This window comes from Notamacropus eugenii, chromosome 1 (genome assembly GCF_028372415.1).
Source record: "Notamacropus eugenii isolate mMacEug1 chromosome 1, mMacEug1.pri_v2, whole genome shotgun sequence".
Classification (NCBI taxonomy): domain Eukaryota; kingdom Metazoa; phylum Chordata; class Mammalia; order Diprotodontia; family Macropodidae; genus Notamacropus; species Notamacropus eugenii.
This window is the reverse complement of record NC_092872.1, coordinates 232189149-232214872: the sequence shown is the minus strand read 5'-3', so window position 1 is coordinate 232214872 and position 25724 is coordinate 232189149. Positions and strand designations below refer to the sequence as shown.

The window sequence follows — 25724 nt, the reverse complement described above, 5'->3', positions numbered from 1 at the left end:
CACAGATCTTGAAGCTATAAGGAAAATCATTTAACAGCTCTTGGCTCCAGTCTTCAGGTGAGCTGAGGTAAATCAATTTACCCAACAACACATAGGAAAAGGATTAGAACCCAGGTCCCCTACTTCCCAGCAGTGGGCTCATCCCAAAGCACCCCATCTCTCTCAACAGTCATCTTGGTAAAGGGTAGGAAAAACCATTTTGTTGAAAGGCACCAAGGAGTAAAATCCTAACACAAAACTGGACCACAGGCAGAGGGCTCTAAGAAAGGGCCCTCCATATAAAGATTAGGGAACAGTAAGGAACCTTTGGAGTCAAACAAAGATAAATACGGAGGAGGCTAGAAATGCCCTAAAAGAGGTAGAAGGACATAACCCAAAATGGAAACATGATGACTCATCACACAATCTTGGGCAAATCACTTCATAAGAGATGATCTCTGTACAATATTTTCAGGTTTGTAGGTCCCTTTACATACATTATCCCACTTCAACCTCAATACTACCATGTCAGATAGATATTAAAGTTGTTATTATACCCATCTACAAATGAGTAAATTGAGAGATCAAGAAGGTAAGCAATCAGCCCATAGCTTTAAAGCTACTAAGAATCAGCCAAAAAGTGTGAACCCAGGTTTTTCTGACTCCAAATCTGGTCACTCTACTGCAATGTCTCTCCTGAGTTCTCTGGGTAAGAACTAGCTTCCCCAACTGGCAAAATAGTCTCTGCCTGACCTATCTAGTGGGCAACTAGGTGGCACAGTGGATAGAGTGCCAGATCAGGAGTCAGGACTCATCTTTTTGAGTTCAAATCTGGTCTCAGACACTTACTAGCTATGTGACCCTGGGCAAGTCACTTAACCCTGTTTACCTCAGTTTCCTCATCTGGAAAATAAGCTGGAGAAGGACAAGGCAACCCACTCCAGTATCTTTGCCAAGAAAACTCCAAAAGGAGTCTCAAAGAGTCAGACACAACTGAGAAATGACTGACCCACAACTGACCTACCTCACTGGTTTATGAGGATCAAATGAGATATAAATACTTTGAAGAGAAAGTAACAGAAAATTTAAGGCATTATGGTAATATTTTATTTATCCTTAGAAATGGAATCATAGGATCATAGATTTAGACCTGGAAGGAGTCCAACACATCATTTTACAGAAAAGGAAACTGAGGGTCAGAGAGATTAAATGTCTTGTCCAACATTACACAGATTAAAAGCAGTAGAGCCAGTATCTTAATCTACTGACTCCAATTTTACTCCTCTTTTCCAACCACCACAGAGGAATGAATTTTCCAGGTTACAGAAATCTAACCATTAAAGTTATATAAACACTTTTATTATCTATGTTTTTGATGAAAAATTTTCTAAAATATAATGCCAAGTCCTCCACTTCAACCTCACTTTGTTGATTCAGTGTGATGTCAAGGTGACCCTGCTACACTAGTAGGTACATTGTGGTCTACCTATTGGGTTCTGGACTTGGAAACTGGAAGGCCTAGGATGGAATTATGCCTTCGATAGTTACTAACTGTAGGAATTTGGGCAAGTCTCATCACCTGAGATTCAGTTACCTTGGGGGTTGGATTAGATGGGCTCTAAGGTCTTTTCCAACTCTAAATCTACAATCCTATGACTCACTGATAACCTCACAATGTTAGGCAAAATCTAGGCAGATTTCAAGAAAGTTGGGTAACCTCTGACCCTGTGTCCCACTTATAAGAGGACACAGACAAGAGTCCCATAGAATGCACCAACATAAATGGGTTGCAATATGCTTCATATGGAGCAAACTTCCACAGTAACGAAATCATAAATCTATTTGGAAATATATTAACAATCTTCATCAAGTCCTTCGCAAAATGGGAAGGTTCTGAGGACACAGGCCTAGCCACAAACTATATGTCTATCACCTGAAGACCAGCCAGGATGAATTAACAGAGATTCATCTCCTGGATGACTCTGAGAGGATAAACTCTTCCGTCAGAGCAATTCTCAAAGATAATCAATGAAGCCGATGGCAAGTTATAACCTGGTCAGTGCAAGTAACTATACCATAGAAAATTACAGTTCCTCAAAGTATTGAAGGAAACTACCTGATTTGGTCAATGAGAGAGACAGACTGGACATCATTTAAACGTTCCTACTAACAAAAGTTTGTCCCTGACATTATACCAGAATATAATTAATATGGTGGCACCTTCACGGATAAGCTCTGTTAACACCTCATTCGCTGCCGGTCAGAATTCCTGACCTGACCTTCAGAATTTATTACAAACAAAAAACCAATAACAATTAAAAATCTATGCTCCTAAAATAAATGGCCTAAGACTTCTATGCTTTTCTGGATTTTTAAGGAAGGAAGAGTTTTTTGGTTTTGTGGAAAGGGTGGGGAAGGGGTAGTTGGGCTTGTACATATTTTGTTTTCCCTTCTTACAATCTCCCTCTTTATGGTCAACTAACTGTAAATTTCCTTTACTATCATGCTGTCTACCATTTACAAGTCCTCCCTTACAGTTAGTCTTTTATCTACTGTTTACCATAATCCAGAAAGAACAGAGGGTTGCCAAGGGAAACCAGTGAATCTAACTCGTTAAAATGAAAAACCTTTAATACTTGAATCAGTAGACTCTGACCTCACCTTCTTACTCCCTCTCTCCTCAATATAGCTCCTACTAGTCAGGAAGCTCCTTTACAGCAAGATCTGGTTGAGATTCTTCCTTATATTCTCTGTGTCTAAAACATTACCCTGCACGTAAGCAAACACTTAATAATTGCTTCCTGGACTGGGCTGAAGTTATATGTCATGATGGGATAGTGAGGCATCACTGTACTATCATCATTAGTGACACCAAAGTGATTTGCTTCATTTATGGTAATAGCAAATACCATTTAGACAGTCAGGGTCAACAAAGTCTCAAACGTTCCACAGTGACAACTCAGAATGGAAGCAATCGTAATGGAGCTCTTTCCTGATGAGTGAAATGTACATTCTTAGAGACGTTGGTGATAATAATTAAATATTCATAACAGTGACAGCTAACATGCATGTAACATTTAACATCAAAAAAGTACTTCGTGTATATTGTCTAATTTAATCCTCACAACTCTAGGAGTGAAGTATTACTATTATCCCCATTTTATGGATAAGGGAACTGAGCCTCCTACATAGACCCAGAAGGCATAGAGCATAAAGCACAGCGAATAGAAAGCTGTCAGCCTCCAAGTTAGGAAGATTGAGATTTGTGTCGCACCTCGGACACATACTGACCGTGACCTCCAAATCATTTAGCCTCCCAGTGCCCTGGACAACTTCCTAAAACTCTTAAATTTCAGAGAAAGTGCCAGTCTTCACTGGCAAAGGGATTCCCTCCCTGAGAGCTCCTCACACCAATGACATCACAAGTGAGGGCAGAAAACATTACAGACTGGTTGGTAACGATGATGCACAGATGAGTTCACAGAATTTTTAAAAAGTTATTGTTTTAGTCATTAATGTCATCTTCCCAGATTCTTTTTCTGCCTCTTTCTTTCCTGGAATTAGCTCCACTGGGAGAAAAAGGAAGGAGCACTTTATCTGCATCACTAGTTGAGAGTGACAATAGTCCATATCAGGTGAGCTCAGCTGCAGGTCATCACCCTGGAACCCAGTCTTCCTTCCCATCGCTGGGAACAGCTCCTTGGCTAGGTAAGGGTAGGTGCAGTAGAAGCAAACCCAATTGTTCCAAGAATGACACAACCCTTGGGGAACAGCTAGGACAAGGGCCAAGAAGCATCAGCAGCGACCCGAAGGCCCGTGGCTACTTTCCTTTCTAAATCCACTTTTCAAAAGAAACTATTTGTAAAAGTGCTGAGTGCAGCCCTTGATAGCAGGTGCTCTATCAGCGCTTATTCTCTCTCTCCCCATCCACCCAACTCTCTATCTGCCCTGAGAAACTTCTTCAATAAGATTATCTTGACAACGGAACAGAGAACTTAGGAGAGAATGCGGGCCTTGTGCTAATGATGATTGGAAGCCTGGAGAGAGTTAACTTTCCAGAGTGCATAGCATCTATTTTTGTTATAATAAATCCAAGGACTAAAATCAGCCCCGTTCTAACCTGAAGACATAGATGAGTGCCCAAGATGATAGACAAATGCCTGGAGGATACTTAACGACTGATATCCCTGTCCTGATTACAGATGAAATCCCAAACCAAGTCGTTTAAAACTGTTGGCAAAGAAAGCTCTCCCCTCTGTTTGTTCCCAGAACTTAACTTAGTCCTCACAATAAAGTAAATGCTTGTTGCCTCACTGATGAAGCATGCTACTCCATCTAGTTATAGAGAGGAATATAAATTTTGATCATTATAACCTCCCAGAGCGTATTCTTTGCCTCAGTTTTTACCTAGCCTTAGTCACTGAATGAGCATTGCCTCAAACAATGGGAATGACCTTGGCTAAAAAGGCCAAGGTCTCCCACTGCATCCAGGGCCATCTCCAGTCGTCCTGATCTATATCTTACCACTGGACCTAGATGGCTCGGAAGGAAAGCGTGAGGCTGGTGACTTTGCACAGCCCTGCCTCACTTAAATTCAAAGCACCTGCAAGTCATGGCATCACCTTCCTGATGTCACAGTCTTCTTCAAGAATGGATAAGCAGCAACCACAACAACAAGGGGAGGTGATGGGGAACTCAAGATGCACAATAAGACGTAGTCTCAGTCATGGTCAATGTGTAAAGTGCTTTTGATGCTCAGCCATTTTCAGTTGCATCCAATTCATCATAACCTCTTCTGGGATTTTCTTGGCAATGATATCAGAGTGGTTTGCCATTTCTTTCTCCAGCTCATTTTGTAGCTAAGGAAACTGAGGCCAACAGGGTTAAATAATGCTCAGGATTACACAACTAGTAAGTGTCTGAGGCCAGATTTGAACTGGGAAAGATGAGTCTTCCAGACTCTAGGCCTGATGCCCTATCCACTGCACCATCCAGCTGTGGCAAATGCTACCCAGGAATGATTTTCTTCTTTCTTCACACTCGACTCTTTTCTAAGAACCAGAAATACATTGAAGGAAATGAATTAGATTTTCAGTATTTGGAGAGTGGAAATGAAACATTTAGTAACTACACTTATCTATCAACCAGCCAGCCTTTATTACATGCCAACCCAACTTAAGTACTGCTGATACAAAGAAAAAGCAGGAGTGATCCCTGCCCACAAGAGGCATATATTCTAATGAAGGAGACAACATACATAAATTAGAATACAAACACAGAGCAGAAGAGAGCTAGTCAGTACTAAGCAAACTGGCCGTGCCCTCCCTCCAAGACAAGGAGATATGAAACAGGACTTGGCTTCAAAGTCTAACTTAACAAATGCTAGTTGACAGGATGACTGACCTACCTGGGTGGCCATCAACAAGTCCCATAATTTCTCTGGGTCACCACTTTTTTCATGTGTAAAACAGAAGAACTAGATTACATAACTTCTAAACTCCTTTCCAACTGTAAATCTCCCAAATCTGTTGAGGAATCTCACCTTCCCAGTGTCAAAAAGTGTAAATCAATAGTATGTGCCAGAGGATGGACTTCAATCCAGATCTTTCTTGCCCCAAAGTTACCAGGTTCCTATATTCTCACAATATCATGATGGCTCTCTAGGCACTGTGGATATGCACAGTTCCTGTCCCCTTGGGAGCTGTATGACCCTGGACAAGTCACTTAACCTTGTTTGCCTCAATTTTCTCATCTGTAAAATGAGCTGGAGAAGGAAATGGCAAACCACTCTGATATCTTTGCCAAGAAAACCCCAAATCGGGTCATGAACAATCGGACATGATTAAACAACAAAAGCACTTTCCACATTGGCCATGACTGAGATTGTATGTCTTAATGTGCATAAAGAGGGATAAAGATATGTCACAAATAAATATGGCACAATTCAAAATCCATTCAAATGTTTCCTAAGTGCCTAATACCTGTAATGTGCTTGATAGAAGGTGATACTGGCAAAGGAAGGATCCAGACAAAATACTAAAAGTTTTCATAGAAGAAATGATGCCTGATCTGGGCATGGAAGGAAAAGTGGTTTTCATCAAGTCACAGTATTGTAGAGGGAGTCAGGGAAAGCCTCTAGGAATATCCAGAGACAAATGCAGGGAAGACAAGGTCAGAAACCATTACTAGTATAGTTAGGAGGGAAATGCAGAGGACATGTAGACACAAAGGGGCAGTAGTGATGCTGAGATGTGACAAATGATGAGAAATGCCTTTAAATGTCAAGGTAAAATGCTTTATTCACATTTTATCTTATACGCAATAGGAAGCTAGGGAAGGATTTGGAGAAAGGCAATGACAGAATAAAACTGAGGATTACTTGGACATGTATGTGAAAGACCGGAGGCTGTGACATGTATGTGAAAGACTGATTACTGCTGTAATCAAGGTGAGCAGTAAGGAAGCCTAACTTCACTATGTCAGTTTATTTGTCTAACCAAAGTCTCACTAGGTCCAAGAATTTACCTGGTATATCTTACTCCTATTCCACCTACACACTGATATTCTCCACAAAAGGCAGCCCAATCAGAAGGAAAGCTATAAATTTTAATTGCTGAAACATGTCTCTCTCTCATGCCTCAATTAAAAGAATCCCTTTTGGTTGAAGTATAAAAGGGCTGGTGTAAGAAAGATTATGAAAAACACTATTTCTAAAAAAACCAACAAAACTTCTCTGAACTAATGCAGAGTGAAATAAGTAGGACCAGAACAATTTCTAAATTAACTACAAAACTATAAAAAAAACCAAACAGCTTTGAAAGACTTAAGAACTGTGATCAACAATCACCAGCCATGATTCCAGAAGACCAGGGATGAAATATACCCTACTCCTCTTCCTCTCAGGACAAGAGAAGCATTTCTGGACATGGTCACTGCAAAAATGTTTTGCTCAACTATGCATTTGTTAGAAAGATTCTGTTTTTCTTCTCTTCCTTCCCCCACCTCTCCCCTGTGCCTCCCCAGCCTACCTGCCCACCATGGGATGAAAGTAAATGAGAGAAAATATTTTCATTAATTGACTAAAATAAAATTTTTTAAAAAACATAAAGAGCCAAATTCTGCCTTGGAATACTCATGTCCACATTTCATTAACTCTACATTCAGCCATAGTGAACTACAAGCTGTCCTCTAAATTCTTTATGACCTGTCCTACATTCACACAAGCTGCTCCCCATGCCTGGAAGGCATTCCACTCCCTCTTTAGCTTTGCCCCAGAATTCTCTTCTTCCCTTATGTTCCATCTCAAGTACCATGGCTTCCAGGAAGCCTTCCAAAAATCCCCCAAGAGCACTGTCCTTCTCAATTTCCTTTGTACTATTACATATTTACATCCATGTCTCATCCCCACCAGTAGAATATAAGCTTCTTGCGGGAAAGTACAATTTCCTTTGTCATTTGCCTAAAAGACCAGCACAGTCATCTTGCACAGAAGAAGCCCTTCAAAAATGCTTTTCTATTTTTATTCTTTAATATAAAGGATGGTTCTCTGGGAAGAAGATGGAAAGGAAATACAGGGAAATGTAGGTGGTGAATAAACAAGATATTAGTAAAAATTTTTTTTTAATTTTTTTAAAAAAAGAAAAAACTATTCAATTGAATTCAGGGTCAAGACATGGGTGTTCAATAGATACTAGCAAAGGATAAAACTGGGCTGTTCAGGTAAGATTTGTAAGAAAGAATGAATGCGAATGGGTGTATGTAGGTACATACACAAATACATGAACATATGCACATATGCTGTTGTTTGAAACAGTCAATACCTATTAGTGGGGTGTAACCCAGCCCTTCCCCAGAGGCATAAAAAACAGCTATATATAAAATTTTAAAAACAAAGAAAAGAGATGCAACCAAGAGCAGGCTCTGAATAAATGTGGGAGAGGCTTAACAAGCATGAGGCAGATAGACAGAGGTGTGTATGCGTGTGTGTGTATGCATGTGTGTGCGTATGCATGTGTGTGTCTATGTGTCTGTGTGTCTGTGTGCGCTCACTCTCTCCAAGTTGTTCAGCATCAAAATCTGGTCACGTAGCTGAGAAAGTTCACGCTGTTCCTCGAATCAAAAGTGAGCTCTGCTTCCCATCTGCCCATGACAGCAGAAAAGGAGCCTGAGGGATGAGTCTTGGCTCTCCCTCATGCTCCTGAGAGGGATGAGTCTTGGCTCTCCCTCATGCTCCTGACGTAAGTGGAAAAGTCACTGACAGACTGAAATCGAAGAGGCACCAGAAAGGCCCCCTACCACAAAAACCCATAATCAGCCAAGGACTGATATTCTAAAAGTACTGATTATATTCTTTTTACTTGAACATCCTCCTCCATCCTTTTAAAATTTACATGTTCTTGGGTACGGAAAAGTATTAAGTACCTAGCCCTTTAGTGGGAATGAGCTCACTTTTCCCTGCCCCTCCAAGAAGGAACCAGGGTAACATTCAGAGCCCTGGGCCCTGCTGGGAAACAGTGAACAGGAATAAAGAGCCATCACTGAATCCTCACAGAATCCCTCTTTGTTCCAGATTCAGCTGAGTACCACCTTCTCCAAGAAGTCTTTCCTGACCCCCCACCACATACACACACCCAATCACTAGAGCCCTCCCCCCACAGCTACCTTCCAATTAGCTGCCTTGTGTTTATTCGTTTTTATTCTCTTTGAGTTTATTCTATACATACGTATTGTAATTCTGTATGTAGATACACTTGTCCCCTTCCCACGCATTTTCCCCACTCCCCCTCACCCAAGAAAAAACAGGATTCAAACCAAGGTCCCCTGAATCCAAATCCAGAATTCTCTCTATCACACCATACCATACTGTCTGTGTTGAAATGCTAGCCCTGAACTCCATGGGACTTTGAGCAAATCATTTAATCTCTGATAGTCAGTTTGCTTGCCTAAAAAGTCAACCAGAAGATCTCTGGAGTCCTTTCCAGCTCTATGACCTTATATTCACTGTCCCAATCACAATTTTACCACTGACCCTATTCCTGTGTTCTCTTTCTACACAATTCCTGTACAAATAAACCCAAGGAAAACAATGTAGACAGTCTACATACAATTCACAGCCCTCAGGTCTAGAGAGGTCCAAGACACTGTACAGGAAAAGACTACTGTTTTATCACAGGGCTTCAAAGAAGCACCCATAGGCACTGCCCATCAGTGTTCTTGTAGCATATCAAATGAAGTGGAAAGTGGCCTCACCTCTTAGACAATCTGAAATCAGCATCCCCAAAACACAAGCATTCCAACCTGGAATATTCTTGAGTTCGGCTTGATAGACCAGTTCTATTTTCAGGTCCAAGTTTTAGAAAGGGGATCTTTAGCAGAGAGTGGCCACCAAAATAACTTGCACTTCAACAATACAACCCCTACAAAAACCTTGGTTTCCTTGTCTACAAATGAGGTTGTTGAGCTCCTTTCCAGTTCTAAATGTCTTGTCCTATTATTGGTTCCCAGATTTTAGGGGTAAGGGCCTTAAACCTGATATCATTTCTCATATTTTGCTAGAGATGTTGAGTCTAAAAAAGGAAAAGATTCAAAAGGAGACGCTGGATGGCTTTAAGAAATTTTATTTCTGAGACTCAGTCTCTCTATTTTACCTAGTCATGGGGCACATACCATTCTAACAGACATGTGAGCTTTGACTATATCTTTCTCCAAATTGGGATGACTCACTCCTCTCTGGTGGCCTCCTGCTCTTTCTTGGGAAATTCACCATATTAATGATGTCAAATTTAGTTTGGGTACTTTTTCAGTTTAGCTCACTGCAGCTGACAACTCCAGAGCCCAAGAGATCCTCCACTCTTTGTTTTCCCCAGTAGCAGGGATTATAGTCATAGACCACCACATCCAGCTCTTCAAGACTAAAGGATTGTCCTTAAAAAAAAAAGGGATTAGTCTTGTTCTGCTGGACCCCAGAGAGAAAAACAGAGAGCAAGGAGAAGCTGCAAAGAAACAAATTTGAGCTTGATATTAAGAAATAACTTCCTAATAATTAGAGCTGTCGAAAAATGAATGGGCTGCTTCTGGAGGTATTGAATGTCCTTCTCCCTGGAGATGTTCAAGCAAAAAGAATGATGATTGGTTATGTTGTAAAAGGATTTGCTTTGCAGCTACGAGTTGGACTAGACAGCCACTCAAAAAACTTGCAACTCTGAAATTCTGTGTTCTATGAAAAAGACTTTGGCTTGTGCAGACAAGCTTACAGAGAAGAATTACAGGCTCTCCAAGGCACCGGTATGGAAAACCATCCATTGTCTCCAACAATCACCTTCCATTTTAACATTACAGCCAGGTTTTCTCCTCCTCCTCTGACTCCCTATTGTTGCTTATTAGAGAAAACTCCAGTGATTGAGAATGCAACGGGAGAATCTGAACAGTCCCACTCAACTCTGAACTACTACTCCCTGGCCAGTGGTATCAGCCTCTGTAACTCCACACACCCACCAGGCACCTATACTGACAGGCAGGCTGGCAGAGAGCCAGTCCTTTGGACTTTGGTTCCCCTGGCACTTCCTGCAGGGCTGACACATTGGCAGAGTGGTACTCACCCACACTGCTGAGAGAACTGCTGCTTTCCGAGTCCGAGGGCATGATGGACAAGACACTGTAAGTGGATCCTGGGAATGAAAGGGGAGACAAATTATTAGAACCTTAATTTGTCCCTCCTTCTGCTGGCTTTTTGCCTCTCTCATCCATCGACCAGAGTATGACCACCAATCAGATCAGACAGCCACTGCTTCCACCTGCTTACCACCTCCCTAATCTTTAACCCTTTGCAATCCGGCTTCTACTCCCACCGTTCCACTGGATCTGCTCTCTCTCCAAGGTTACTAATCAAATCTCCTAATTATTATCACCTCACTCAGAGTCCTTTTCTCAGTCTTCTCCCTCCCTGACTCTTCAGTATTTAAGAATCCCCTACTTCTGAAGACACCATCCTCTTCTGCCCTATCAGACAAAGAATTAAGCTGACTGTTCCTACCGTTCTGTCCACTCCCATCTACCCCCTGGCTCCACTTGCTTTCTCCACCCCTTTGATGTCAAAGGCTCTATCCTAGCTTCTTTCCTCTCCCCACACTTTCTCTCTTGGCAATGTCATCCAGTCCCAAAGCTTCAAGGGTCAGCTTTAAGGCATCCAGCTTCTTCCTTCTACCAGAGTACCCATCTGCAGTCCTCTCTATGGGATAGCTCTGCCTCAATGCAAGACAGGCAGCTCATAAGTGCAATGGAGGCCAATGGGCAATGCAAGTAAAGAGATGCAGGCTCCATGACCAGCTCTGCTGGTTAAGTGGGTTGTACAACCTTGAACAGATCAAGCCAGATCTTAGAACAGGGGCTCTTCATCTTTTGTTATGCCATGGACTCCTTTAGGCAGTATCTGGTGAAACCTCTGGACTCCTTCTCTGAATAATGCATTTAAATGAACAGGATAAAGTACACAGGAGTACAAAGAAAAACAATCATATAAATATAGCTATCACAATATTGATAAAACAAATTCAAAGCCCACCGGATAAGAAACTCTTTCTTAGTGCCTGTTTCCTCAAATGTATAGAGGGATCTAGAAAGAGCAGTGGATGGAATGCCTCATAAAATGCTGGCAAACTACCATGGATGGAGTACTGGGCCTAGAATCAGGAGAACTTGAGTTCAAATCCTGCCTCAGACATTTCCAAGTTGCATGACCCTGGGCAAGTCACTTCATCACTGCCTGCCTTAGTTTTCTGATCTGCAAAAATGGAGATAATAAGTGTCTGCCCTCACAAGACTGTTGTGAGAATCAAATAATTTAATATTTGTGAAGCACTTAGCACAGTGTCTGGCACAGAGTAGGCATCTAATAAATTCTTGTTTTCATCTTAAAATGAGAGTATTTCCCTGGATGATCTCCTAAGATCCTTTCCATTACTCAAACACCATAAATCCATGTCCAAAATGAGACTTACCACCACCTCCAAAAGAAACCAGACCACCTTATTCTGAAAGTGTAAGAACTACATCTTCCCGCCCCTCCCTTCAAGAACTCTAGGCCAACATATAAAAACAATGGGTTTTTCATTCACTTCTCTGACCTTATACAGATGAAATTTACATAGAAATCAATCTGTATGAAAAGGCTCCTACCATCAGGCGATTTTGTTTTTCTTCAAGGTAAGACTATTCCTGCCATTCTGCGAAACAGTTCAGAAGATGCAAGTTCAAAAAATTCTGCCATCACTGTTTTCTCAATCTGTTCTCATACAGCACTTTAAAAATAAGGAGCTAAAGCATTGAGGTGATAACAGGAAACATTCTCAAAGAGCACAGTAACCAGCATTCATGTTTTCAAAGCATGGGACAACCATTACCCTTCTCGAGCCTCATATAAGCCTGAAAGATGTAGGCTACAGGTGTACTGTCAGCATTTTACAGATGACAAAACTGAGTCTCTGAGGGACTAAGTGAATAGTCATCCAAGATCAGACAGCTGGACCAGTTGATTTGTTAGAAGTAAGATTTGAACCCAGGTTTTTTTGACTTCAAAAATATGTTAGGCTACAACTTGGATGGAGGAGAGGGAGTTCATTTGCTGACTTGTTTTCCAAAATCTCCTAACTCAGAAAAATGGAGTACACCATACAAAAAAACATCCTCTCTAGTGAACAAAACTTTGCTTATACAAATTGGAATGGATGATAGGAACCTGGCTGAGAACTTCACTTTTCAAATGACTGGCTACATTTCTAATTATTCACATGCACAAAGCACCCATCGTTCAGTAAACTACCTTTCTTTCAAGTTCTCCAAAGCCTTTCTTCTTTCCCTCCCCACAGCCCCGCATTCATCAAACTTGATAAGTTCCCCTCTTTCCCCTCCCACCCCTTCCCTCCCTCCCTCACTCCTTCACTCTGGAGATGGCTGATTCAATTTGCAATCATGTATTTTTCCCCTTCTCAGACCCAAGAGTTCATCTGATTCCCCAGGGCCAAGTGGCAGAGTGACCATTCCTTGTCCTTTTGAATTTCTGTGAGCCAGCCAAAGCCAGTCTTTTGACAAGGGTACCACTGACTGAGGGGAGGGAGGGGGATAGAGAATGATGAAAACTGGAAAGGACTCAGCTTTCTGCAATGTTCCCAGTACTTTAGATGTCAGGAGAACAACAGCCCAGGAACTCCATGCATGTGTTCTATCTGTCATGCTGTCCCTATGGCTAATCTTTCCTTAGAAGCCTTGTGGTCAAGTCTGTCGGGAAGAGAGTCACTCTTTCTCCTAAGTCACATGGCATCCCAAAAAAGTTCAGAGCTAAGGGGGAAGGGGAGGAAGAAGAAAGAAAAAGGGAAAAGGGGGGAAGTATATAAATGCCACAGGTCAGCTTTGGTTTTTCTCCATCTCAGGTGATTTCCAATCCACTTCCAAGACCAACAGGAACACCACACAAACAAGTTAACATGGAATATAAGGTATTGTGGGAGGACAGGCACACTGACTCACTCACTGGTGGTGGGGCTGTGATCTAACCACTGTAGAAAGCAATTTGGAACTATGTCCCAAAAGTCAAAAACTAAACATAACCTTGGCCCAGCAATACCACAACTAGACACATATCCAAAAGAAGTCAAAGACAGAGAAACATCCCATGTGTACAAAATTATGGCAGCTCTTTTTTGCTATAGAACAGATCTGAAGGCAAAGTAGAGAGCCATCAATTGGATCCATACATCCTAATGTTCTACAGAATCAAAAGATGAGATTTCAAGCTAGAAAAGACTTTAGAGGGCATTCTTTTCAAGAGACTCTGTTGATCTGGAACTTCCTAAGTAAATCTGAAAGTGCTGATAAAGCTGTAGTGGATTATATTTATATAGACTTGTCACGTAAAGGGACTTATTCACATAATTTCCACATGATCCTCCCAACCATTCCAGAAAGTATTACCATCCTTATTCTACAGATGATGAAACTAGGAAATGAAGTGACATCCCTGGGGTCACTCAGCTAGTATCATGGAGGGGTTTTGAAGCCAGTCAGTTCTATAACTCCAACTCCTATGCTCTCTCCACCAGAACACACTGATTCCACTTCCCTTATCATCCCAAACTTCTTCACCAGCACTGGAGCATGGAAAGGTAGGACATGTCTGCAAAAAGTACACGACCAAAGGAAAAGTCCAACTAACCAACATGAAAGAGAAAGAGAAAGAAGCCAAATGGGAAACTGTCTAGACTTGAACTTACACAAGGAACTCTTTAAAGGTCAATATGGCAGAAGGCTTAGAATCACAGAACATTAGAGTCCAAAGAAACCTCAATATTTTAATTTCACATCCTTATTTTGCAAATGAAGAAAGTGAGACTTAAAAAGCCAAGTCAACAAGTATTCATTTTAAAAGGCTGAATAATTCACCCAAAATTATGCAATGATCAATGATCAATGTTTATTAACTGACTGATTGATTGATCCTGGGTCCCCCAACTTCTAATCCAATGCTGTTTTTTTTTTCTATGATGCCTCACAAACTGGTATAGTGGAGTTAATAGATCTGGGCTCTAAGTCCAACTACACTACTACTTAAGATGCGTGACCCTGAACAAGTAACTTAAACCTCTCTTTTGGACTTAGTCCTTTCATGTAAAATGGGGGAACTATACTATATCAATGGTTTATAACCTGGGATCTCTAAAATTTAGGTTTTTATAATATTTTGATAATTACATTTCAATATGATAAGTTTCCTTTGTAATCTCAAGTGTCCTAATTTATGCATTTAAGAACACAATTCTGAGAAAGGGATAATAGGTTTCATCAGATGCTGCCAAAGGGGACCACGACCCACTCATACAAACAGTTCCTTGACTATATGGTCTCTAAAGTCACTTCCAGCCCCAGTCATTTTTCCTTTCCTTCGGGAGCTAATGTTCACCCCATATTTATTTTGTCTATATTTGTCCCTGTTGCATCCCACAATAAAATGTAAACTCTGTAAAAATATAAATGTCTACATCTCTGACACTTTTATAATTGGCACATCATAGATGCTTAATAAAGAATTATTGTTTGATTAAGCCTCTGTTCCTATTTAGAAAATAAAATGATACAAAATATTACTTTTTTTAAGATAAAAAAAATTTCACAGGCCCTCCAAGCCATGATAGTAGTTTTTACTACAGGCAACCATGAACTGAGAAAACTGATGACCAAAAACCACTTGCTATGAATCCAGTAACGCTTTTAAACTAATTTGCATTTATTAAGAAGGAAGTGCAGATTTTTTGGTCTCAGGACTTCTTTATACTCTTAAAAATTACTAAGACCCCCCCACAGAGTTTTGTTTATGTGGGAAATATATAGATATGTTAATTTTTTTGGTTGTTCGGTTGTTTCAGTCATGTCCAACTCTTTATGACCTTATTTGGGGTTTTCTTGGCAGAGCTGTTGGAGTGGTTTGCCATTTTCTTCTCTAGCTCATTTTACAGGTGAATGAACTGAGGCAAATAGGGTTAAGTGACTTGCCCAGTGTCACTCAGCTAGTAAGTATCTGAGGCCAGATCTGAATTCATGAAGAGGAGTTCCCCTGATTTCAGGCCTGGCACTCTATCCACTGCACCACCTACCTGCCCCTATCATTTTTTTTAACCATATTAGAAATTAAAACTAATCATGTTTTAAAATACTTATTGTTTATTTTAAAATAGCAGTAATAAACTCATTATATATTAACAAAACACATTTTTATGAAAAAATTAATTCTCTAAAACAAAAAAATTTGGTGAAAGGGGGCACTGTTTTTACATATTTTTACAAATTTCTTTAATGTCTGGCTTAATAGAAAACAGTTTGATTCTCATATCTGCTTCTGTATTTAGTCTGTTGGAATATGTTGTTTTGGCTGAAATAGATGAAGAAAATCTGAACTCACACAGAGATGAAGTTGGAAAAAGGAGGGGCACCTTAATAGGCAAATAACATTTTAACATCATTATGAAAATGGTTTTGACCTCAGGGACCCAGTCCCAGACTCCAGGAGTCCCAGAACCACATGCTAGAAAAGCTGGCATAATGAACAGAGATGCAGCTCCATCATATGACCTGTAAATGTTCAAATTTTACCTCTGAGACATGCCAGCTGCTTGCCACTAACCACTTAACCTCTCAATGCTATGGGCAATTCTTTAAAGAGTATTATTGCAGAGAAGTTGCCAACTTGCATTGATACAGAGAGTTTTCTCACTATTATACCAATAAAATCTCAGATTCAGTCTCTATCCCCCTTATTAATCACAATAGATAGAGTTGAAAAAATAGTATTCCACACATGTGAGACACTATTTTGTCTGCGGGCAGCTAAGCAGCACAGTGGACAGAACACTGGACTTGGAATAAGGAAGACTCATCTTTGTTGAGTTCAAATCTAGCCTCAGATACTTACTAGCTGTGTGACCTTGGGCAAGTCACTTAACCTGTTTGCCTCAGTTTCTGCATCTGGAAAACGACCTGAAGAAGCAAATGGCAAACCACTCCAGTATATTTACCAAGAAAACCCCAAATGGGCTCACAGAGCATCAGACATGACTGAACACCACCAACAACAGTGGGTCTACAGAAAAAATTGTAATTTACAGATTCCTAAACCTCCTGAAATAACTGCACTGCTCTCCATATAATCTGCATTTTATGAACACATTATAAATTAGGCGCTAGAAAGGGTCTGGAAACCTAGGTCTGCTACCAGCTAGCTTGTGTAATCTTGGGCAAATCATTTCATTTCCACTGATCCTTGGTTTTCTCATATGTAAAAGGAGGCAGCTGTACCTGATCTCCAAGGTTCCTCCCATCCAGCTCTGAAGTCAACTCTAAATTAGGACGTGAAGGATGAAATGATGATGATCTGAACAATCAGAGAATGTCAGATTTCAATGGAAGCTAGAGCATGAAATGTGCTATTCCTACATTGGGAAATCAAATCTTCACCTCTCTAGAATTTAACTTAGGTTCCATGGAAACTTTTTTAACCAGTTTTATAACAATATTTTAACGTACCCAATTTCCTTTGTAACCTCTTTTATATTTTATTTTTATGCATTTAAAAAGATTATCCTAAGAAGTGGTCACCAGACTTGACATACAAAAAAAAAAAAAAGGTCAAGAACTCCCTGTTTAAATGAAAACTTCAGCAATGAACAGAGCATCTTAACAGGTAACCTCACCTGCCAAAGGACCCAACTCAACTTGGCGCTATAATATTACAACTGCATTCTCTAGTACCTTTTGTTGGTCTCTCCAAAAAGGGCCTCTGGATACCTCCTTCCTTCTCCCTCCCCCCCATCTCCATTCATAGGCATTCTGGGCATAATGCTAGGTCTTAGAAAGTGGCCTTTCCAACCAAGAGAGGGAGGAGAGAGGCACTGATCATTAACCCCATTTTACAGAAAGAGAAATGAATGGCTCAGGGAGAATATAAGACTTGCCTAAGTCTCTACAGCTAAGTGGCTGAGTCAGGCTTCTGGAACCCTTTCCACTACACTTTTCCTAAGAGTTCCAAATGGTGAACTAATAATAACAATAATCTAAGTCACTTTGAAATAAGCTAGTTTTCTACCCCACCAATTGATTTCACTTGATCCAGTGGGATTAGCAGGAACATTATTCCATATTCCCTCCCCACCGATTACACGATAAGACACCAAACTGTTAGCTCCCCAAAATCCAGATAAACTATTACTGTGCTCTCCCTAAAATAAATTAACATATTTATCTTATGGATTTCTCAGTCTGGAGGAGGAAAGGCAGGAGTCAAGGGGGAAAGGATTTTCAAGAGCTAAGACCCTAGCTCCACTAAAGACTCACCCTTGGATCTACCACTAGCCTCCCTATCTCCCTGAGGCTCAGTTTTCTCACCAGTAAATGGAGTGGATAGGATTAGGCAATTTCTATAGTTTCTTCCCAGCCCATTCTATGACTGACAGAGGCTTTGGAAGTGTAACTCCTGAAACAATAAATGAGCTCTGGGCAAAGCCCCACCCAATTCAACCATACCTCGGCAACATTCGCCCTAAATGCACATTTCCAGATTCCTTTAAAAAAAAAAAATCACCTGGGGCTGTAGAAATCTAGAACCAAATGAAAAATCTGTGAGGATTAAATCGAGATGACAACTTTGAGGAAAGGAGGCTCACGGTAATATCCAAAACATGGATGGAAACCAGTTTCCTCTTACCTTCAAGTCAGAACCATGCATTTCCTGGAGAGCTCTATGAAAACTGAAGTATTGCAAATCAACTTCTGTTTGAAATCAACAAGGGCAGGGTAAGCCAGAATCCTTTTATGGTGTGGTGCTAATAATCACTCACTAGGGTGCACTTCCACAAATTTAGACTTCTCTTACTATGAGGTTTTCTTAAAGTGGGGATATCTCTTATATTAAATTCACAGGAATGTCCATTGCTCTCAGCCCAGTGGCTGGAATACAGTAAATGCTTAATAAATGCTTATTGATATTTCCCATAAAAGTCCAAGTCATAGAAAGAGAAAATGAAAACAAAATTCCTGTAACAGATATACATAATCAAGCAAAAGAAATTCTCTCACTGTCTGCATATAAAAAGAAAAAATCAATGGCTCATTCAGTATCCTCATGCTATCTGTCACCTGCCAGAAGGGAGATAGTGTATTTCATCACTAATCCTTTGGAATCATGGAGGGTCAATGTAGTAATCATGGTTCTTTCAAACTTGTTTATATAAATTGATCTCCTGATTCTGTTCATTTAACTCTTCATCAGTTCCCCCTTTCTACAGTTCTAAAATCATCCATTTCCTTATTTCTCAGAGCACTTCAGACACCACAACTTATTCAACCATTCCAAGTGATAGGCATCCCTTTGGCTTCAGTTTTTGGCCACCACAAAAAAAAAGAGCTGTTGTATTTTTATCCATCTAGGACCTTTTCTTTCTCTCTCAAAAGCTAGTCAAGATACTGCAGGAATTTGTGGAAGAATCCATCATGCCCTCAGCCCCTCTGAAGTTCCACCTGAAGCTTTTAAAATGGCCCAAGACCAACAAACATTAATTAAACAGCTCAATCAAGGGCACCACCTATCTTCCTAGGAATAGGTTGGCAAGGTTATCGACCTCAGTGTCATCCTCAAGTCTTTACCCTCACTGGCTAATCAGCTGACAAGTCTTATGGCTTGTGACTCCTCCACACCTCTCACACACCGCCCCTCCTCTCTACTTGCACACACTGTGTATTTGAAGCATTCACCGCCTCTCTTCTGACAACCATCTTATAACTGGTTAGTTAATTAACTAATTAATCTCCTACCTCAAATTCGTCTCTGCTCAAACTCTACCAAGCTCCAAAACAATCTTCCTAAAACAATTCTGACCACATCACTCCCCTACTCAATAAATTCCAATTCAAAAAATCCTCTAGGGGCAAATAAAAACTCCTCTTCCAGGCATTTAAAATCTTGACTCTAGGTGCTATGTCTTTCTCTTTAAATTATCTTGTTATTTAGTTGTTTCAGTTGTATCCAATTCTCCATGACCCCATTTGAGGTTTTCTTGGCAAAGATACTACAGTGGTTTGCCATTTCCTTCTCCAGCTTCATTTTACAGATGAGGAAACTGAGGCAAATGGGATTCAGTGACTTGCTCAGGGTCACCCAGCTGAGACAACCTGACTCTAATCAGGCCTCATTGAATATTGCCCCACCCCCACCCCCGGAAAGCCATCTATCGCCCAGCCAAACTGGACTGCTCTTCCAAGGATGTCCCATCTCCTGTCTCCAGACACCAGAAGTGCCTTCACTCCTCTGGGAATTTCCAATTATCGTCAAAGCTCAACTCAAGTACCAATGAGTCAACATGCATGTATAAAGAGCTTAGTGTAAAACAGCAACAGGTAATGACTGGGGATGAGAAGAAAACTGGTTTCCAATAAAATGTTCTTGAATTTATCTTGAGTACATATATGTACATTACAAGGAAGGGCTTCCTCAGCACAGTGCCCAGTACACAGCAAGTACTTACTAAGTGCTTGTTGACTGATCAACCCACACACTTTATGTCTTCCCCTCTTCTTCCTGAGGACAGGGACTCTCCCTTTTGCTTTTGTATGTACGGTAACTGGCACAAAGTAGTGCTTAATAAAAACTTGCTGATAAACTGATATGAAGAAAGACACAGACGAAAAAACAAAATGATAATATTCTCCCAAGGGGGATACGTGTACTAAGATAATCTGGAGAGAGACAGGGCCTGGGCCTGGAATTTCAACAGTGCAGAGAACTCCCTGGTGAGTAAACTGCCTGTTTGTCTGCACCTTCTAGAGAGTTGTCTGGGAACATGGAGTGGTTCACACAGCCAGCATGTGTCTGAAGAGACTTGAACTGGGATCTTCCTAACCTTGAGCCTAGCTCACTCTCCACAGCCCCATGCTATCTTGCATTTTGTGCAATATTAGATCATTTGATCTATTTGTATAATACCAGATAATTTGGCAGGTAGGAGGCACAATGCATAGAGCACCATCCTGGAGCCAGGAAGACTCATTTTCCTGAGTTCAAATATGGGCTCATGCACTTACTAGCTGGTGACCCTGGGCAAGTCACTGAATCCCATTTGCCTCAGTTTGTTTCCTCATCTATAAAAATGAAGCTGGAGAAGGAACTAGCAAACCACCACAGTACTTTTGCCAAGAAAACCCCGAATGGGGTCATGTAGAGTCAGACATGACTGAAACAACTAAAGAACAAAAACAAGATAATTAGAAGAGAGAGAGCACCTAGGGTTATCAGGAGAGGCTTCCCCTAGGTGATGGTCTATGGGCTGAAGAAAGATAAGGATTCAAGAAGTCAGGGGTAAGGAGAGAGTGCACTCCAGGCCTGATGGACAAGCAGTGTAAAGAAGCAGGAGATGGAACACAAAATTCAGGGAACAGTAAGTAGCCTCAAAGGGCAAAAATGTACAATAAACTTTCACTTTCTAAAATGAAGCTATTGAAGCAAGATAAATAAAATTAGGAGATTGATTTTAAAAATGGGTCAGAAAATGTCAGAGGACAGGCATACCTTATATAACACTGCCCCAACCAAGATCTTTTGAATTAATGTCATTAATCCACTTTCAAACCCTCTCCCCAAATCCTTTGAGATGTAAATTGGCTTGAACAATCCTGCCTACCAGAGCCATACTGTTTACTACGCACACATAAACACTTCCTTAGGAACCAGCCTGGATATCACAGGTTCCTGGAACAGAAACATTAGATGGGGTGTACCTATTATTTTTTTCCTTTGAAACATCCCCAGACATTTTGAAAGAAGCACACCCTATCCAAAACCCAACAGAAAACAAAAGGTCAATTAATAATCCCATGGCATTGAAATAATGTTGTTTTCTTCTTTCAAATAAAACTGGGTCAACTCTCTACTCGAACACTATACCGTAGGAGGTGAAAGTCTGTCGAACTCCCTAACAATAAAAATCATTCAACTGTGTAGTGAATACAGGGGCCCCTCTTTGAGTTCACAGACTGAGTACAAGAAGGGCCCTCAAAAGTTGGCTAGGCATTTGACAGAGGTCAAAAGTGACTTCCAGAAAAGTTAAGAGGCAGATTTTAAAATGGGAGGGTCTTCTGAGGTCATCCAGGACAACCTGATTCCCCCCATTGTAGATGAAGGAACTAAAGCTGAGAACAGTGACATGCCCAGGGTCACACAGAAAGCAACCCTTTAACACATGTGGCTTCATCTCCATTACAAATACTTCCTCAGAGTAAGGCCTTAAAGCCACATCACTTCCATTCGGGCAGTCTCTTCACTCTGGTGTGTACAGCTATACTTAATAACAAGTCACATTTATACAGCAATTCATAAGTTTATTCCTCCCTCAGGACAGTCCCTGTGAAATAAATCTTAAAGTAAATATTATTAGCTCAATTTTAAAGATGAGGTCACTGAAGCTATGTTAAGGGGGTTATATGCTTCCTCTGAAGCCTCTGAGCAAATAACTAGAGTAGGAAGGTTTAAACCTACATCTCCATAAAAACAGGGAAGGAAGGAGGAAAGAGAATGGGAAAGGGGAAGGAAGGGAAGGAAGAAAGGAAGGATGGATGGAAGGAAGGAAGGAAGGAAGAAAGGAAGGAAGGAAGGAAGGAAGGAAGGAAGGAAGGAAGGAAGGAAGGAAGGGAAGAAGGGACAGAGGGAAGGGAAGGAGGAGAGAGGGAGGTACTTATTTAGCACATACTATGTGGCAGGCACTATTCTAAGTACTTTACAAATATTATCTCATTTGATCCTCACAATAACCCTGGAAGATAAGCATGAGGAGGAGGAGGAGGAGGATGCTGATGATTCCCATTTTACAGGAGAAAACTAGGCAGACATGCTAAGTGACTGACACTACTAAGTGTCTGAAGCCAGATTTGAAGGCCAGACTTCCGAACTCCAGGAATGCAATCTTTGATTGTTGTCATCTCTGGCCTTCTTGTTCAAGACTCAGCTCAAGCCTTTCCTGATTTCCGTATCCTTCAATGGGTCTTCTAATCCCACTACAAAAATTATGTTGTGTATACTTTACATATTTTTTTTTGTATTAACTAACCTGTGTGCATATTGTTTCCCCATCATTGAACATAACTTCCTGGAGAGAAGAGACTTCTTGATTTTTTTTATCTTTATAACTCTTGGACCTAATATGGTACCTGGTATACAACAGGTACCTAATATATGCTTATATAATTGAATTGACATATAAACTTTTTAAGACTTTCAGGAAAATCCAATCCCTATCCAAAAGATTTGGAAGGGATGAGGGAAGATAACGATAATTGCATTCAAATTATCTGAAGGGCTGGTACAGAAGACTGAATCAAAGGTCCTTAATCTTTTTTGTCATAGACCCCACCCCTTTGGCAGTCTAGTGAAGCCTATGACCCCATCTCAGAAAAAGGTTTGCTACCTACATTTATAACTGAATGAAATGATCAACTGCAGTTGAAAGTAGTGAAAATAAAGATAGAATTTCTCTTTCCACTCAAGTTCATGAACCCTCTTCAAATCTATCCACAGATCTCTTGGGCATCCATGGACCTAGGTCAACAACTCCTAGGTCAGATTCTTCCTTTGCTCTAGGGACAATGGGTAGAAGATACAGAGAGGCCATTTTAGAGAAAATTTCCCATCAATGAGAGCCATTCACAGAATGAATGGGCTGCCTCAGCTTTCCCCTCTTACAAGGTCTTCAGGCAATCCTGAATCACTTGACTGGCAAGTGCTTGTAGTACTGCTTTTGTGATAGCTTAACTGAGCAGGCCACTAAGGTCCCTCCTGATTCTGAATTCTGTGATTTCCATCATCTGGCTATGTTTGATGGCAAGTCTGGTGCCTCAGAAAACAAAAGGCCTAAACCTAGGATCAGTAGGCATCCAAAGTCAACTGGCCAAGCCTTCATGAACAGTCATGAAGATCTCACGGAATAACAGATGTCTCTGTGCCTTGCAAAGAGTAGGTGTTCCATGCACGTTTGCTGATTAGGAAAGTGAAGGGAATCTTCATGGATAGGAGAGAAGGAATCATCAAGAATTTTTCAAAATGCAAATATGGCTCAAAAGGGTCACTCCAGCTAAGGTTGTAATTAACACTATGGCAAGGCTGAGGACAAGAATGAGACACAGCATGGGGGTGTGTACGTCCACAGATGGGGAGGAGAAGGCATGCCAGGAGGAAGGAAAAGAGTCTTTGGGGGCACCTCAGTGAATACCGCACAGGCCTTGGAGACAGGAGGATCTGAGTTCAAATCTGGCTGCAGACACTTGACACTTACTGGCTGTATGACTTTGTGCAAGTCAATCATTCCCAATTGCCCCACTCAAAAAAAATAAATTTAAAAATATGTGAAAACAAATAAATTAATTTTAAAAAGAAAAAGAGTCCTGACAAAAGAGGATAGAGGGTGCCAAGACGTGTTTTGCCTTCCTGCTTTACAATTTTGTTCAAAATTCTGGGTCTCTCAGAATTCCCTTATCTATTACCTGTGCCTCATATATCACACAGGCTGCCAACCCCCTCAATTCCCATTCCTAGCAAGCCATGGGAAACCAGACACAGCAGAGAGCTAGAATAAAACAGCACCAAACTGGCTAAGAAAGGTGAGATGAACCAGACATCCCTCCAGTCTGTCACTCCCCTGGATGAACATGTTATTTCAGGAGATTGGATTAATGACATATTCTAGAAAAGCAAATAGCTCCCCTAGACAGACAGCAATCAAGTTTGAATGATTCCATAACTGGTACTTTGGCTAAGCCACTCGCCTCTCTGGGACTCAGTGTATGGCATCTGTAAAATGGCTATACTACCACCAAACAAGCAAGCATTTATTAAGTGTATACTATGTATTAGGCAATGAGTTAGCCACTGGGGATACAAAATGAGACATTCCCTGCCTTTGGGTAGGTGGAGATGGAAGAGAGGTAATATCAATACATCTAAATAGAAAGAAAATACATATAAAGTAAATGTAAGATAATAGGGCAGGAGGAAGACACTAGTCAGTAACTAGGATATCAAGACAGTCCTCCTAGAGAAGGCAGCACTTAAAGAGAAAAATCTAGAGCATTTTTAGAAGTGGAGAAGTAGGTTGAGCATCCTTGGACAAGAGTAAAGAAAAGAGATGGAAAGTCATGCGAGAGAATAAAAAGGTCAGTATAGAGTTGTATGAAATGAGATGGAAAGTCATGCGAGAGAATAAAAAGGTCAGTACAGAGTTGTATGCTGCTTAATGTGCTGTAAAGTCATTTTCTATCTACAAATATAGGCAGCATAGTAGCATCTAAGGGGTGCTGGAGTTGGAGGTAGAGAGTGCTCCCTCTGTCCCTCACTGGCTATGGAACCACAGGCTGATGTCCTCATTCGGAGGATCTGCCACTGACTGTAGGCAGGCTCAACAAGACAGCAGCACATTCCCCTTCGAGGCTTTTGAAAAACCGTGTGAAAAAGATAGGCAAGTATTGCACTCCCACTTTATTGGGAGAATCATAGAATTCTACAAATTGGAAAAGACCCTAAGAATTCATCCAGTCTGATATAGAAGGCAAATACAATGGGATGAGGACTTATCCTGGAAGGTTCAAATCCCTCCCCTGTCACATAATCTGAGTAAATCACTTAATGTCTGAGTCTTTCCTCAGCTGGAGAAGGCTTCCAAGAAAACGGGTTAAGTATACAGAAAGGTCCCATACACATCAAAATATTCATAGTGGCCTTTTTTTAAGTGGTAAAGAGGTAAAAACAATGCAGATGTCCAACAATCAGGGAATGATTTGCTAAATAAATTGTGGTACATCAATGAAATGACTTACTGTGTTATTAGAAAATGAAACTATGAAGAATTCCGAGATACAGGGAAAGACTTACATGAACTGATACAAAGATATGTGTGACAGTATCAATACACGCAATGATTACCACAATGTCGATGGAAAAAGCCACAAAACAATTGGAACTGAACAAAGTCACTGCAAGAACCAACCTCAGCCTGGAAGAAATGAGAAAATATCCCTCCCTACTTTCTCTGGGAAAAAGAAGCTTACATGTACTGACAGAGTTGGTTGATGGGCTCTGGTTTTTTCAAACTTGTTTTTCCTTCCCTCTTTCTCCTTTATTGTTTGTTAACACTAGAACAAGACAGTCAACTGAAGCAAAAAAGTTCTTA

At 40.8% G+C, this 25724-nt stretch overlaps 1 protein-coding gene across 4 annotated transcripts in view; it reads right to left on the bottom strand.

Moving 5' to 3' along the window:
- The window catches only part of DLG5 (discs large MAGUK scaffold protein 5), a 151359-nt gene that overhangs the window by 79319 nt on the left and 46316 nt on the right, over positions 1 to 25724 (bottom strand). For 2 of the 4 annotated variants that reach the window (XM_072628068.1, XM_072628070.1), the window contains exon 2: positions 10578 to 10646. The exons of the other annotated variants lie outside the window; for them this stretch is intronic. In XM_072628068.1, coding sequence (XP_072484169.1) covers positions 10578 to 10646 — 69 coding nt within the window. The remainder of the gene's footprint in view (positions 1 to 10577; positions 10647 to 25724) is intronic. 4 annotated transcript variants of the gene reach the window in all.